Here is a 16,245-nt window from a genome sequence, read left to right as displayed (position 1 = left end):
ATAAATAAATAAATAAGAAAAATGGAACTCTCTATCTAGAGGGACTCTCAGGCTTGGGGATAGCAGGCTGAGGACTCGTGAGACTCACGGGGGTCACTCGAAGATTCTCATCCACTAGGGCCTCCCGTAGCACCAAATGCCCAGTACTCTGTAGCTGCTGCAGGGAGATCACCAGGGTCCCGAGAGACCTGTGGGTATGGCAGGGAGCAGAAGAATGACCCACAAGGATAGCCCCACACCACGTCCAGCCCCACACCATGTCCAGCCCCACCTGCATCCTTGGCTCCCCCAGGCCTACTCACCTGGGGCTGAACATACGGCTGCAGTTAACCACCTGCACAGACAGGCACTCCCCAACCAGCAGAGCCCCATAGTGTGGCCAACGGAACAGCTGAGGATAGGAGGAATCTTGTGATACATGACGCTGGGCTGACCCTGATCACCAGTCCAGAACCTATCCTAACCCTAAAACAGGATCCAACCCTCCAAACTTGGAGCTAACTCTCTGACTAATTTATCCTAAACCTGGAACCAAACCCTCCTCCCCCAACACAGGGTTAACTCTAAACTAGGGCTGATTGGAGGGTAACTAACAGTCAAGAACTAATCCCCCCAGTCTTGATTCTGACTGGGTCTGGCTTCTCAAGTCTGAGACTGATCCCACTTCCTGAGAATACAGCTCCCAAAACCCACGAATGTGCTCCCCAGCTCATCTAAAGAGGTACTTAGATGGCGCACAGATCAGCTTCTCCCCCTCCAGGACCCAACCCACTCACCTCACTGATATCTGCTTCTTGACCACAGCGAATTCTCCTTGTTTTTTGGGTGAAGCCTGCTCAGAATTGAAATAGTCATTTAGCAGCCCTTCCCCACAAAGAAATCACACACACACACACGCCCAGACCAGGGTCCAGTCCCCCTGGGTTCACCCTTAAAGAAAGGTAGAAGAGGGACAGGGAAGAGGCAGAGAACTGGGCTTGGGGAGGAAGGAGACAGGCTGGAGAGATGCCTAGGCACTGGATTGGGGGCCTAGGGAATGGAGAAACGGGAGCCCCCCAGTTACAAAATCCTTAGAACACCCCTACAAAGCCTCACCCCGAAAGCTGAGCCTCACTTGTCGGTCATGGGTGCCCGGCAGCCCCGTTAGTCGCTGCACACACACTGTCAGAGCCATTGTCCCAGGGCGACTGGCTCTCCCTCTGCCCACCTGCCCTCCTGCCCGCTCACCCCGTTTGCCTCTGACTCAACTGGACTCACCCAGCAGGTTCAGCAATCCCTACCCTTTAGTCAAACACATAGGAAGGCCTGGGGGTCATGGGTGGAGAGGGAGCCAAAGGACTGAGAAAAGGGGGTAAGGTCCCTGTGGTCAGCTCAGGCCTCCCTGCCTGCACCAGCTTTACCTCCATCCTGCATGCATTCTTGGGAAGTGGGAGCTGGAATAAGGTGGAGATGGAGTCAAGGGGAGAGACAGGACCCTACTCTGTCCCCACTAGCCAATGAGGCCTCAGAGCACAGGTCTCATGATGCTTCTTATTTATTTCTCTGTCCTGAGTGCCCCACTGAGGGTCTAGTACATGGTAGACCCTCAAAAAACTGACTAAATAAATGGATGGATTAATAAATGAATCCCCTGGCCCCCAGCATTAGTGCTGCGGGTGCTCAACACATTGGAATTAATGAGTGGTTGAACGTATGTCCCTAGCTTACACACAGCAAGTGTTCAGAACACTTCTTACCCAGGAGCCAGAGGTCTTTAACTTGGGGACTTGGGGTCTTACTAATGGGACCATAGAGAAGCTCCAGGGGATCTGAAAGTTCTTGAAATTGTCTATAAAATATTGAACAATTGTGCATTTTCTGGACATAGAGCTCCTCACTTAGGTTAGTGACCATTAAACAGATGTGCAGTACTTTTACTGAATGAAGGAATGAATGTATATGGTAGCCTGCACCCAGGTGTGAATGTAACTAGGTGTGGAGTGCCTTATCCTGACTATGCATTTCACCATTCTGTTTAAAGACACCTGCTATAGGCAAGACTTGTGCTATGCAGCCACGTTGGGGAAGGGTGTAGCCACAGAGGGGACCCACACACATTCTCTGTCTTCCAGTAGCTTAGTTGCATCACAGATTCCAACACCAAACAAAGTAACTGCATTGCCCATCAGAGCAGGAAAGGGTCAGGACTGAGGAACTCAAGAGGAGGGTGGCCAGAGGCGCTTACCCTGAGAAGACAGTGTTTAAGATGGCCTTTTGAGGGGGCACCTGCCTGCCTCAGTCTGTAGAGCATGTGATTCTTGACCTCAAGGTCATGAGTTTAAGGCCCACATTGGGCATGGAGCCTACTTAAAAAAATAAATAAGTAAAATAAAATGGGCTTCCAGGACAGGGTTTGAGCAGAGAAAGACATCCAGGCAGTGGAAAGGAATGCTGGGTGGGTTCTGGAACTGGCAATTTGTCATTTTGGCTTCTGTCCAAGGAATGTATCAGGCAGCAGCAGAGATAAGATTAGACCTTCAGAGGAGCTGGGTCTTGCTGTGTGGCCTTGAGTCAGACTTAGTCAGTCCCTCCTTGTGCTTCAGCTTCTCCAACTTAATAGAGGGGTTAGAAAGCCCTGATCTGTTTCCCAGGTGTTACCTGCCCAAGCAAGCTTTGAGGTCTACAGAACACAAGACAATCAGGCATGGGTTGTCCCATTTTTAAGTAAGGTCCAGGTTAGACCTTAAGGCCCCAGTTACTGGGGGAAGGCTTCACCTCCCCAGTTGACAGGGGCAGTGGGATCCAAAGGAGGTCAGAGAGGGGACCAGAATTCTTAGCTCGCAGTGCCTTGACCTTTCCCTCCTTTCACCTCGATCTCTGTGGCATCTAATCAAGCAGGGTATTCATGCCACCCTTCTGGAAACTAATGTGGGCATTTCCTTTCCTCCTCTCCCTCTCCTCCTCCTTGTCCTCCTCCTTCTCCTCCTCCTCTTCCTTCTTCTTCTTCTTTTAGTTTTACTTATTTGATAGGGGGAGAGAGAGAGAGAGAGAGAGAGAGAGCAAGCAAGACCACAAGAGCAGGGGGAGGAAGAAGGAGACTCCTGGCTCAGGGAGCTCCATGCGGGGCTCACTTCCAGGATACTGGGATTGCCACCAGAGCCAAAGGTGGATGTGCTCAATGAAATGAGCCACCCAGGCATCCCAGGCACATCCCCTTCTGGGCAGGAACACAGCCTGGCAAGTTTTCACTCCCCCTCATCCCCTCTAAGAACTGCCACTTTCTCTTCCTAACATTCCAAAGAAAATGGGATGTGGCAGAAAGTACTGGGCTCCAGGGCAGGATTTTGGAAATCTAATCTCTATCATAAAATGTGTGGACTCTAGAAACTCCTTTCCCCTTTCTGGACCTATTTGCCTAGTTGTGTAATGTGTATAGAATGCACTGCATTGCTTTTCAAAGTGTGATTCTTAATCAGGATCACACATACGGTTGTTAAAAATGCACATTCCTGCACCCACTCAAGAAATGCTCAAGTAGAATCTCACAATGTACCTGGGAACCTGAATTTCTATTCTATTGCACAGCAGGATAAATGGTTTCTTGGCTGTGACCATCTGCAATTCCTCATTCCAATTTTGGTATCGCAAGATGGTCGGAGTGTGGGTATGGTGGTTGATGGGTGCTGAATTCTCACCCCATGGACTCCTGGTGAACATGGGTCTGGGAGAGGGAAGCATAGATCCTGAGGTCTGAGTTCTCTGGCCTGAGGACTAGGAAGAGAGGACGGGCCTGAAGGGTTTGCTGATCAAAAGAAACTAAGTGTTTATTTAGAACTGCCCTGGGTGACTCCCTTCCCCTTCTTCTTCTTCTTTTTTTTTTTTTTAAGATTTCATTTATTCATTTGACAGAGAGACAGAGAGAAGGAGGTCACAAGCAGGGGGAGCAGCAGAGCGAGGCAGAGGGAGAAGGATGCTCCCTGCTGAGCAAGGAGCCGGATGCGAGGCTCCATCCCAGAACCCCAGAATCATGAGCTGTGCGGAAGGCAAAAGCCTAACCGACTGAGCCGCCCAGGTGCCTCCCCACTCTACCCCTTCTTAGTATTCATTCATTAGACCTATCTAGGTCTTGAAGGATACACTAGTGAACAGGACAAAAATCCCTGCCTTCATAAAGTTTACGTTCTAGTGGGTGTGACAGGCAATGAAGAAATATGTAAGTAAAATATACAGCATATAGGTGACATGAGCTGAGGAGAAAAACTAAGCAGGAAGGGGGCTAAATAATCTTTTAAAACAAGTGCATAAGATAGGGCGTTCTGGGAAGTGATGTGATGTCATCGTTTGCTTTAACATGGGAAAGAACAAGAGACTGCCATGGCTCCCAGGGCTGTCACGACTAGTTCTGTGACGCACTCTCAGGGAGTTCCGTAGAGACTATAGGCTCCTTTATGACGTCAGCAGCCGGGCTCAGCTACGAAGGAGAGGGTTGAATCTGGCTGGGGGGGCCCGTCGGCCGCACACAGGGTCTGTGGGGTCCCGGCGGCGCACATCGGTTGAGGGAGAGCCGAGGGCCTTGGCGGCTGCGGCGGCGACTTTGGCGTCCGTGAGAGGGCGCCTCGGGGTCAGGATGCGGCGGAGCCCCCGCCCGGGCTCGGCCAAGTCCCCTCACAAGCACACATCCAACTTCTACAGCGACAACAGCAACAGCTCAGTGAGCGTCACCTCGGGGGACAGCAGCCGGCAACGGTCAGCTGGGCCGGGCCCCGGGGAGCCTGAGGGCAGAAGAGCCCGGGGCTCGAGCTGCGGTGAGCCCGCCTTGAGCGCAGGAGTGCCCGGAGGAACCACATGGGCTGGAAGCTCTCGGCAGAAGCCTGCGCCTCGGAGCCACAATGGGCAGACCGCCTGTGGCGCGGCAACCGTGAGGGGCGGGGCCTCGGGTGCGGGCGGGGTCGAACCCGGGAGAGCTGAGGGAGGGGGCGGGGTCCAGGGGGCGGGGCTTGCACGGAATCGGGATAAAATCTAGGGGGCTACCACCTAAGGGGCGGGGCCTGTAGGGCGAAGAGGGAGGTGTCAAATACGATTCCCTAGGGGGCGGGACCTTGGTGTGATGGACGGTCCTGGGAAGGGGCGGGGATACCCCGTAATTGGACACCACTGAGGAGGCGCGGTCTCGGTGTTTGCATAAGTAGCTACTATAAATAAGGCGGCACCAAGACTCGTCTGAGGGCGGGGCCTCCGTTCCGCCGAGTTACCAACATCTTGACTGAGCATCCTTGAGGGGCGGGGCCTCAGAGTGCAGAGAGACCTAGGGTGGGGATGCGGTGGGACCAGTGCCCGTGGAGGCTGCCCCGCTTCTGGGCTGGGAAATCTGCGGCCCGGTCCCGGGGAAAGAATGAACCTGCCTTGCGCAAGGCCCCAATGGCGCCCCTGGGCTTCCGCAGAACCGGCTGGATCTCCCGTAGCCTCTGAGGAGCAGCTCGACCTTCTCTCGACCCTGGATCTGAGACAGGAGATGCCTCCACCGCGCGTGTCCAAGAACTTCTTGAGTACGGGCCACGCCAGCCCGGAGCCCCTTTGACCCTCTGGCTCCCCTCTCTGAACTCCAGTCCTCATTTCTGAGAGACCTGCTCGTTCTGAGCCCCGCGCCCATGTCAGGCTCCAGCCCCTTCCCTGAGCCCGAGCCACTTTCTCTGAGCCTGAACTCGTTCTCCTTGCCCTCATCTAATTCTCCTAGCCCACCCTTCTCTTCCCAAGACCCTCCTGAACCTATCTGAGCCCTTCTTCATCTCTGCCCCAACTCTTCTCTCCAGGCCTGCTGTTGCAGGTGCTGAGCGTGTTGCTGTCCCTGGCAGGAGACGCGCTGGTCCTTGTATACAGGTCAGAGGGAGGGAATGGGGCGGGGAGCAGGGCCGGACCCGCGGAGGCTTGAGCCTGTCTCAATCAGACCTGGTTGGGTCCTGTCAGCAGAAGCTGGGTTTAGGACCTGGCGTGGGGCTGCGGGGCGCATTAGGGTCCGGGCCTCAGTCTCCCTCCGGTTCTTCAGGGAGGTCTGTTCCATCCGGTTCCTGCTCACAGCTGTGTCACTGCTGAGCCTCTTTCTGGCAGGTAAGGGGGTGGTGAATCCCCTGGGGCCCCAGCCCTGGATGCTTTGCAGCCAAACCCGGCACATTTTCTTCTGTATCCCTCAGCCCACTCAAGGCCTTCAGCTGCTCACAGTCCCCTTCAGAGCCCACTAGCCCCCCTTAGATCCAGCAGCCCCCCTCAAGCCTTTTCTCTCCTCACCACCCCTTTATGCCAAGGAAACCCTCTCCCTTGGCTTGCCCTGAGACCACCCTTCTTTCTCCAGCACTCTGGTGGGGGCTGCTGTACCTGGTTCCTCCTTTGGAGAATGTGAGTCAGGGCAACTGTATCCCAGGGTGGGTGGTTGGCAGGGTATGAACCTGGAAATTGTGGAGTCCCTTCAGCTAGTGGGAGGGGACAGTGCTGGAGGCTCCAATCCTAACAAAGGGATATAAACAGATCTCTCTGAAGGATTGTGCCCAGAGGAGGTTGGGGGTCTCTGAGAGGTCCTGGCAGGTCAGGGAAGGGGAGGCAGTCCTCAAAAAGTAGGCCCTTTGAGTCAGGCTGCTCCCAGGCTGAAGTGGGAGAAGAGAGTGGGTGGGAGCTGAGCAGCGTTGTATTTTGTCCCTCCCTCCCTCCAATAGGAACCTAAGGAGATGCTGACTCTAAGGTGAAAGGGCACCTGGGGTGGGGAATCAGGGGGCTCAAAGGCACTTCTGTGCAGGACCTTAGGGGAAGTGCCCAGGGGGACAGGGAGCCAACCTCGCTGTGCCAACCTCCCGCCTACAGTGAGTACCACGAGCGTGTGCGCTCCCAGGGGCAGCAACTGCAGCAGCTCCAGGCCGAGCTGGATAAACTACACAAGGAGGTGTCCATCGTTCGTGCAGCCAACAGCGAGGTGAGGCCTGCAGCCTCCTGTCTGTCCAAAGTGCTGCCCGTGTCTCCACACACTGCTCAGTCCAAGGTCCACCTTGGAAGCCCCTTGAGGAGCCCGTTCCTTGGGTCTGGAGCAGTAAACCCTACCCCAGAGCCCCAACTTGGGATTTCTCTCTCGGGGTCCACAAAATCCAATCCAGAGAACCTAGTCCCGGAACTCTACTTCCCTGTAAATCCACCTGCAAGCTCCATCCCTCCAGGACCTGCCCTCCTTCTTTTCAGAGAGTGGCCAAGATTGTATTCCAGAGGCTGAATGAAGACTTTGTGAGGAAACCCGACTATGCCCTCAGCTCTGTGGGTAAGACCCAGAGACACTGCAAGACTGAGACTCGGAGACACAGAAAATGATGGAGACATTGACACAGACAGACCTACACATATGACCAGACCAAAAAGATGGACCTCAGAGACCCTGCCCCAGCTGTTGGTCAGGCCTGGAAGCCTGTGAATGATTGCTTCTTCCTGCTCCAGGGGCCTCCATTGACCTAGAGAAGACATCACATGACTATGAAGATGCAAACACTGCCTACTTCTGGAATCGCTTCAGCTTCTGGAATTACGCGCGGCCGCCAACAGTTATCCTGGAGGTGGGCCTGGAACCTGGATCCCAGAATCAGACCAGGGGCGGGATGTTGGAGAAAGGACCCAACAGCTCCCTATTGGTGGGACCCAATGGAACTGAGGTCATGGTGCTAGGTGGGGTCCTGCCTGGCAGAGGATTGCCCCGCTGAAGGCCGGGTCTAGTGGTCCTCGGGACTGTGGCACTTAACAGGATCTGGCAGCACAAACACCCAGGCTCCAGGTGGAAGGCTGGGTGGGGCCAATGAAGAGGTTGGGCTAAGGGTTGGCCCTACCTGAACCAATGCCCAGGCTGGGGAAGGGCCGTAGTTGCTCTGTTGAGGGTTCTGAAGGTCTTCCTGCTCGCCTACAGCCAGATGTGTTCCCTGGGAATTGCTGGGCTTTTGAGGGCGACCAGGGCCAGGTGGTGATCCGGCTACCGGGTCGTGTGCAACTGAGTGACGTCACCCTGCAGCATCCACCACCCAGTGTGGCACACACCGGGGGAGCCAATAGCGCTCCTCGAGACTTCGCAGTCTACGTGAGTGGGGCTAAGGCTAAGGAGGTGGGGGATTTTGCCTAGAAAGTACCAGTTATGAAAATTGGTGTCACTGAGTCTTCGCCTGCTCATCTATAAAATGGAGATATTACCACTCATCTCTCAGGCCTACAGATTGTAATTACAACCATATCCAAACATTAGGTATGGCTTTATTGAGCACTTATTCTGTGCTAAGCACTTTAAATGGATCATCTCCTTGCATCCAGTCAACAACCTAAGAAGTATTTTCATCTCCCCCCCCCTCACTGATGAGGAAAGTAATGCTCAGAAAGGGGATGTTATTTGCCAAGGTCACACAGCTAACAATTGGCCAAACTAAACTGCGAACTTCTTAGAGCCCATGTCCCACACCATACTATCCTAACACCAAAAAATGAGAGCGTGCATACAACTATGCCATAGTAGGTCCTCAATAAAGTTGCTTTCTCCCTCTTCCACCTGTGCCTCACTGTTTTTCTACTCACTCTTCACCCACCAGGGCCTCCAGGTTGATGATGAGACTGAAGTTTTCTTGGGGAAATTCACCTTCGATGTGGAGAAATCAGAGATTCAGACTTTCCACCTACAGGTGTGTGTCTCTGGGGGTAAGGGTGCTAAAGGAACGGGACAGCAAAGGAAAACTGGGGAGGAAGGCAGCCCTTGGGACAGCAGGCTTTGGCATGAACCATTTGTCTCTCCAGAATGACCCCCCAGCTGCCTTTCCCAAGGTGAAGATCCAGATTCTAAGCAACTGGGGCCATCCCCGTTTCACGTGCTTGTATCGGGTCCGGGCCCATGGCATGCGAACTTCAGAGGGGGCAGGGGACAGTGCCACAGGGGAACCCCATTAAAGATGCTGATTGTTGGAGTAGAGTGCAGGTCTGTGCTAAAAGCAGCTGGATCCATGCTGAGGGGGGTAGGGAGGGCTCTGGTTGCCTTTGGCATATAAATATGGCGGTGGGGGGGGTCTACTTTCCAATCCACCTTCTTAATTTGGAGAAATTCAGATCAGTAAGATAGCAGCTCATGTTTATGGAGTGCTTACCAGGCACAAGAGAGGGTACTCTGGACATTCTACACATTAGCTAATCCTCGTAACTTCAGAGGGGGAACCGCTCAGGTCAGGAACTGCTCAAGGTCACACAGCTAATGAACAACGCCACAGTGGAACCCAAACCCACCTTCTTCCAGAGGCCACCCTCTTTAACTCAGAGCTGCCAGTCAGCCTGAAGCTGTATTTGTGCACCTCAATTCCTACCTCTATACTCTGGGACAGTCTCCCCAACTCCCACAGGTACAGTTGGAGAAGTTAACTACCGCTTTTCTTGAACTAAACATTCAAAAACTAAGGAGACTTGAGAATCTCTAGGAAGCATCGGAGTCAGAACTGACACAGGCCTTGTAGTCCCATCTCAGGCTGTCTTTACTATAAGGCCCAGTACAAGTGGTCTAGTGTTCATCAATCCCTGCCCTCAGGGAGCCTGACAGGGGAGGGAGGATGCTCCAGGAAACAATTCCTTTATTGATCCAAGAATTCTTTACTCTAAGGGTCAAAGTAGAATTGAAAAAATAAAGGATGGAGGAATCAGGCATCAAAGATTAAGGAGTTCTACGTAGGCAAAAAGAAAAGGGGGACCAGCCTGGGCAAAGGAACATGCACCATCTTGCCTGTTGAGATCCTCCCAGTGTATGCATGCACTGGAAGAATATATATACAGATTATAAACAGTGCTTAGATCTCTAGGAAGTGGAATGCATGCATATATGTGAGAGTGGAGCACATATCCATTTGTTTAAATTTTCAGGATATTACTTTCATAATTTAAATTACTCTACTGAGGGGCACCTGGGTGGTTCAGTTGGTTGAGCAGCTGCCTGGGATCTCCCTCCTGCTTATCCCTCTCCCTCTGCCTGTTGTTCCTCCTGCTTCTCTGTGAAATAAATTCTCTGTGAAATAAATAAAATCTTTTTTAAATAAGTAAAATAAATAAGTACTGAATGCTCTCAAAGCCTAAGGTTAGAAATACGAACTAATATAGGTTCTCTGGAGGGCAGTTTCACAATGGGAACCAAAAGCCTTAAAACTTTTTATTATTCTGGGAGCCTGGATGGCTCAGTGGGTTAAGCCTCTGCCTTCCGCTCAGGTCATGATCTCAGGGTTCTGGGATCGAGTCCCACATCGGGCTCTCGGCTCACAGGGAGCCTGATTCCTCCTCTCTCTCTCTGCCTGCCTCTCTGCCTACTTGTGATCTCTGTCTGTCAAATAAATAAATAAAAAACTTTTTATTATTCTCTGGGGCGCCTGGGTGGCTCAGTGGGTTAAAGCCTCTGCCTTTGGCTCAGGTCCTGGGATTGAGCCCTGCATCGGGCTCTCTGCTCAGCAGGGAGCCTGCTTCTCTCCCTCTCACTCTCTGCCTACTTGTGATCTCTGTCTGTCAAATAAATAAATAAAATCTTAAAAAAAAAAACAAAACTTTTTATTATTCTCTAATCATAGTAATTTCATTCCTAAGAATGGAAACAAAGGATATATCAATATAATCAAAGATAATACTTTTAAGGATATTCATTACACTATAAAGAGAATACAGAAATAATAGATAATAAACCAATTTTTATTAATTAATTTATTTGAGAGAGACAGAGAAAGAACATGAGCAGGGGAAGGGTTGAAGGGAGAGGGAGAAGCAGACTCCCTGCAGAGCAGGGAGCCCGTCGTGGGACTTGATTCCAGGACCCTGGGATCATGACCTGAGCTGAAGACAGACACTTAACTGACTGAGCCACCCAGGAATCCCATATAAGATGATAAATTATACTACCAAAATAATGTGACCAAAAGAAATGGTAATATTTAAGGGAATGTTTAATGTCATGGAAAGCAATTCATGATATATGGATAATTTCTTAAAAAGCAAGCTAGACTGGTACATAAACTTCCAAAAAATTCTATGGATTACAAGATACTATAAATGAAAAGGCAATAACTTGGAAGGAAATATTTTCCACATGTGTAAGAATAAAGGCTGAAACAACCAAAAAAACCTATAAATAGACTATTCAGAAGAAATATAACTCACAAATACATGAAATGGTACCACGCCTTCAAAATTAAATAAATTCAAGCTAAAAATGAAAATATTTTCTGCTTGTCAGATTAACAGAAAAAGGGATACAAAAAAATGTTGTTATAGAAGGCAATTTACAGTTATCTATTAAAATTTTAAATATTCACATCCTTTGATCTAGCATTCTACTTCTAGAAACTTCCTTCAGAAATATTGTGGCAAATGCACAGATAAATGTAAAGAAATATTCATTACAACACTTTGTAATATTGTAAAATTGGAGGGGACCCAAATCTCAATAAATAAGACTGGGGGCGCTTGGGTGGCTCAGTGGGTTAAAGCCTCTGCCTTCAGTTCTGGGCATGATCCTAGGGTCCTGGCATCGAGCTCCGTATCGGGTTCTCTACTCAGCAGGGAGCCTGCTTTCCCCCCTTTCTCTGCCTGCCTCTCTGACTACTTGTGATCTCTCTGTCAAATAAATAAAATCTTTAAAATAAATAAATAAATAAATGACTGGCTAAATAAGCTGTAAGATACTCATACACAGAGTAATTTATGCATTAAAAAGAATAAGGTCACCAATAAGTTCTAATGGGTAAGGCACGCAAAATAAAATAAAAACAAGGTACAAAGAGTATGCGTAATAGAATATCCTACTTAGAAAAAATGTCAGACCTAGGAAAGATAGGAACCCTCACCTGCTCAATTATCTATTTTATAAAATATTTATATTTGAAATAATTTTGTACTAACATGCATTTTATTTTATTTTTTTTTAAAGATTTTATTTATTGGGACGCCTGGGTGGCTCAGTTGGTTAAGCAGCTGCCTTCGGCTCAGGTCATGATCCCAGCGTCCTGGGATCGAGTCCCACATCGGGCTCCTTGCTCATCAGGGAGCCTGCTTCTCCCTCTGCCTCTGCCTGCCATTCTGTCTGCCTGTGCTTGCTCTCTCTCCCTCTCTCTCTCTCTGACAAATAAATAAATAAAATCTTTAAAAAAAAAAAGATTTTATTTATTATTTATTTGACAGAGAGAAAGAGAGAGAGAGACAGATCACAAGTAGGCAGAGAGGCAGGCAGAGAGAGAGAGGAGGGGAAGCAGGCTCCCTGCAGAGCAGAGAGCCCTATGCGGGGCTCCATCCAAGGATCCTGAGATCATGACCTGAGCCGAAGGCAGAGGCTTTAACCCACTGAGCCACCCAGGCGCCCCTGTACTAACATGCATTTTAAAGCACGTTAAAATAGTATGTATAATATGACCCCATTTTTGTAAAATAAAAAACATGTATAGATTAGAGTTTTGCAAGACGGACTAAAAAATATCCCCAAATATTTTTTTGGCACATGGGGCATACTATTTTATTTTTTTCTGTATTTTCTTTTATAATGAAAATACGTTATCAATTTTCTAGTAAAAAAAATTAGCTGTTAAAAAGATTCAGGATTCTAGGGGCGCTTGGGTGGCTCAGTGGGTTAAGCCTCTGCCTTCGGCTCAGGTCATGGGCTCAGGGTCCTGGGATAGAGCCCCGCATCGGGCTCTCTGCTCAGCAGGGAGCCTGCTTCCCCCTCTCTCTGTGCCTGCCTCTCTGCCTACTTGTGATCTCTGTCAAATAAATAAATAAAATCTTAAAAAAAAAAAAAAAACAAAACACACCACTTCTCCCTCCTCCAGAAGACTAGCATAGTCCTTAAACTCATCCCTCGCCTAGCATGTTCCACCTTATCTGTGTTCCCAGCTCAGCCTTGTCCTAAGGCAGGGCAGGCTGGCTGTTTGGCTCACATTTGATCCTTGTATTTTAAAAACAGAAGCGTTTCTAGACTTCTGGCCTGGAATACCGAATTTCTTTGCCTAGGCCTATGATGTCAGAGGTATCCTTCACTCAACGACCTCTAATGGGATAAACCGAGGCTCAGGAAAAATAAACATGGCTAAAAGTCAAAAGTGGGACTTTTTCAGTCCCACTCAAAAAGAGAGTGGTGGCAAAGCAGTTGGTCTTCATTGATCTTTATTAAATGAAGGACTCCAGGTGCAAGCAGGAGGGATCAAGAGCAACAGCAGGAGCAAATATAAAAGTATAAAATGTAAAGTGCAGCACTGGGGAATGTGTGTAGGGTTGAACCATGCCCACAGAGACCTTGGGGACACAAGGCTGAGGACCAGCCATAGCCCACCCTCTGAGGGAATCTAAGCCTGAGGAGTATGTGCAGGGCTCTTGGCTGGGGGTGGAAGTGGCTTGAATGGGGCCCAACCTTGGGCCTTGAAGTAGGAGACGAGTTGCGTGGGTACTTCTGCAAGCACAGTCTGTGCCAGTGTCTCCCGAGGGGCCTGCCAGGAGAAAAAGGGCAAGGTCAGTGATGACCCATAACAGCTTCCCAAAGTCTACATTTCATACCCAAAAAAGGATACAAAGAATATAAACCCCAACACCCAACCCTGCCCCAATGGAAGGGTGAGAATCCCCACTCAGAGAGGTGGAAGGATAAACTCCCAGATCTGGTCTGCCTCCAGGCTTGTCCCCACTCACATTCTGGAAGCGGCGGTAGGGCACAAACTGCACTATGTCACGGGCAGCTGCCTCCCCAGAGCGTGCACGCAGGGGTCCACCATCAGCATCCAGCTGCTCCATGGCCTCGAAGTCAGCACCACCCACACCCACAATGATCACTGACATGGGCAGGTGGGAGGCATGCACCACAGCCTCACGTGTAGCCTCCACATCTGTCACAGCACCGTCAGTCAGCAGCAACAGCACGAAGTATTGCTGGGGATAAGTCCATTCACAAACTGAGGCAGACCACCTAAACACCCCAGCCACACATTCCCAAACTGGTAAGAAGACTATTGTTACATATCCCTGAAGGGAACCCTTGACGAAGACTGCCCACCACCACTACCTCCAATGATCCTCACCGAGGCAGTCCTTTGATGTGCCGCCTGGGTTGCCAACCTAGCCACATGGTTGATGATGGGCGCAAAGTTGGTGGGGCCATAGAGGCGAACTTGGGGCAGGGCTTGGCGGTAAGCATCCACAATGCCCTGGATGCCTAGAAAAGGAGGGCAAAAGATACTGTAAAACACCAATCCTGACATCACCATCCTGGCCAAGCAGATCTGGGAACTTGAGTGCATTTCATTCAATCACCCCTATAAACCCAAGGTACTAAACTTTATCCTAATGATAGGAGAATTAAGACCAGAGAGAAGGGTACTTTCCCTAAATCACAACTTGACTTAAATCTGATTAAGGGGGTCCCCTGAAAAATCTAAGATGGTTAAGCATCAGATTATAACCTGCTTAATAAAATTAATTATAGAGGCGCCTGGGTGGCTCAGTGGGTTAAAGCCTCTGTCTTCGGCTTGGGTCATGATCCCAGGTCCTGGGATCGAGCCCAGCATCGGGCTCTCTGCTCAGCACGGAGCCTGCTTCCTCCTCTCTCTCTGCCTGCTTCTCTGCCTATTTGTGATCTCTGTCTGTCAAATAAATAAATAAAATCTTTAAGGGAAAGAAGAGAAAACTTTTTTTTTTTTAAAGATCTTATTTATTTCACAGACAGAGATCACAAGTAGGCAGAGAGGCAGGCAGAGAGAGAGGGGGAAGCAGGCTCCCTGCCGAGCAGAGAGCCCGATGGGGGCTCAATCCCAGGACTCTAGGATCATGACCTGAGCGGAAGGCAGAGGCTTTAACCTACTGAGCCACCCAGGTGCCCCAAGAGGAAAACTCTTAATAAATGCAGGAGGAGGAATTATAAAATCATCTGACAAACACTGACTGCAAAGATCATCAATGGGTGCTAAAACTATAGGATACTAAAACTATAGGGTACTAGTTAATGAGTAACTGGATATTGATACAGTCTCAAGGCATCTTCCCCAAAGACACTTATTAATTACAAACATCGGACAAACCTGGCAGACTCTACCTTAACCAAATGATCAAAGTTAACATGACTAGTAATAGGATAAATCAACATCAGGGCCTCCTGACATGGTATACTGAGAGAACACATAGCATCGCTTCTATAATACGCCCACCGGAAGTACATAATCTCAATCTAATCATAAATAAATATCAGATAAACCCAAACTGCAGGACATTCTACTTATCTAGCCTGTAATCTTAAAATATGTCAGGATCATGAAAGACAAGAACTCTGGAAGACAGAAAAATGCATTATGTGATCTGAGATTTTCTTTAACTGTAAAAGACAACTGGCAAAACTTGAATAAATTCTAGACTGGATAATGGTATTGATTTTAATCTCCTGATTTTGAGAATTGTATTGTAGTTACATAAGAGAATGTCTTTGATTTTAGGAAACATCCACTGATAAACAATGAAGGGTGCAAAGTTGGTGGGGCCATAGAGGCACACTTCGGGGAGGGCTTATTCACTGTAACTCTCAAACATTTCAGGAAAAAAATGTGTATATACACACACACACATATATATACATGTACATAAAGATGTAAATATATAGCTATCTATATACATAGCACAAGGAATAGGGAGGGAGAAGAAGGGAGATAGAGAATCTGAGTGACACAGAGAATCACGAAGCAAATGTGTTTATGGTTGGGGAATCTGTGACCTAGGGCCTGACTGCTGAGCTCCAAAGACCTAAAGCCCCTATAACTACTCTCACAACTTTTCTCTTAAGTCTGAACTCATGTCAAAAACCCAAGTCAGATCAGGTCAGGTCAAGTTTTCCCCTTTAGTTTGTTGCCCACTTGGGGGTATTGGGGTGCTACAAGGTTTGGCCCTCTCTAGACAAGAGTGTGGGCAAAGGGCACCCTGAATGCCCGGACAGGTACCAGTGAGCTTCCAGGCAAAGGTAAAGCAGTAACAGCTACCACTGCTTAGAGAGAGCTTATACATATCCTCTCCTTAAATAGTCAACATCCTTTAGTATGTATCACTTTTATGAAGCCAAAGCAAATTGGCCCCAACTCACATGGTTTTAGAAAGAGGCAAGATAAAGACCCGAGACGCAGATTTGAGTCTAAAGACCTAGTTCTAAAATCCCCTCCTCTGGGGACGCCTGGGTGGCTCAGTAGGTTAAGTGGCTGCCTTCAGCTCAGGTCATGATCTTGGGGCCCTGTG

At 49.2% G+C, this 16,245-nt stretch overlaps 3 protein-coding genes across 6 annotated transcripts in view; 1 reads left to right on the top strand and 2 right to left on the bottom strand.

Moving 5' to 3' along the window:
* Positions 1 to 1,174, bottom strand: part of LOC111141682 (fer-1-like protein 4) — a 45,303-nt gene extending 44,129 nt beyond the window's left edge. Inside the window, 4 exon segments of the mRNA XM_022494435.1 lie at positions 89 to 188; positions 303 to 391; positions 777 to 832; positions 1,096 to 1,174. Of these exon segments, the coding sequence (XP_022350143.1) occupies positions 89 to 188; positions 303 to 391; positions 777 to 832; positions 1,096 to 1,174 (324 nt within the window).
* A 3,432-nt stretch (positions 1,175 to 4,606) lies between these two features.
* LOC111141810 (sperm associated antigen 4) lies at positions 4,607 to 8,925 on the top strand. Of its 2 annotated transcripts, none has more exons than XM_022494637.1 (12): positions 4,607 to 4,916; positions 5,421 to 5,525; positions 5,790 to 5,856; positions 6,023 to 6,084; positions 6,326 to 6,369; positions 6,684 to 6,709; positions 6,829 to 6,937; positions 7,198 to 7,273; positions 7,447 to 7,562; positions 7,907 to 8,074; positions 8,574 to 8,663; positions 8,776 to 8,925. In XM_022494637.1, the coding sequence occupies exons 1-12, from the start codon at positions 4,607 to 4,609 to the stop codon at positions 8,923 to 8,925; spliced, it is 1,323 nt and encodes a 440-aa protein (XP_022350345.1). The 2 variants fall into 2 exon arrangements, with proteins under 2 accessions (XP_022350345.1, XP_022350346.1); XM_022494638.1 differs by having other exon boundaries at positions 4,825 to 4,897.
* A 4,207-nt stretch (positions 8,926 to 13,132) lies between these two features.
* Positions 13,133 to 16,245, bottom strand: part of LOC111141705 (copine 1) — a 35,214-nt gene continuing 32,101 nt past the window's right edge. For all 3 annotated transcript variants that reach the window (XM_022494478.1, XM_022494479.1, XM_022494477.1), the window contains exons 14-16: positions 14,055 to 14,188; positions 13,669 to 13,905; positions 13,133 to 13,469 (exon numbers count right to left, since the gene is read on the bottom strand). In XM_022494478.1, coding sequence (XP_022350186.1) covers positions 13,329 to 13,469; positions 13,669 to 13,905; positions 14,055 to 14,188 — 512 coding nt within the window. In that variant the 3' untranslated portion in view covers positions 13,133 to 13,328. The remainder of the gene's footprint in view (positions 13,470 to 13,668; positions 13,906 to 14,054; positions 14,189 to 16,245) is intronic.

Source organism: Enhydra lutris, unplaced genomic scaffold, assembly GCF_002288905.1.
Source record: "Enhydra lutris kenyoni isolate GAN:26980312 unplaced genomic scaffold, ASM228890v2 scaffoldscaffold6, whole genome shotgun sequence".
NCBI lineage: Eukaryota > Metazoa > Chordata > Mammalia > Carnivora > Mustelidae > Enhydra > Enhydra lutris.
Note: the sequence above shows the minus strand (reverse complement) of the source record. Positions and strands in the feature narration are given on the sequence as shown.

Bases quoted from the DNA above. Each gene is read 5' to 3' on its own strand.
- LOC111141810 (XM_022494637.1), top strand. From the start codon at position 4,607: ATGCGGCGGAGCCCCCGCCCGGGCTCGGCCAAGTCCCCTCACAAGCAC. The intron at 6,085-6,325 runs GTAAGGGGGTGG...TTCTTTCTCCAG, and splicing joins GCTGAGCCTCTTTCTGGCAG to CACTCTGGTGGGGGCTGCTG. The intron at 6,370-6,683 runs GTGAGTCAGGGC...TCCCTCCAATAG, and splicing joins TGGTTCCTCCTTTGGAGAAT to GAACCTAAGGAGATGCTGAC.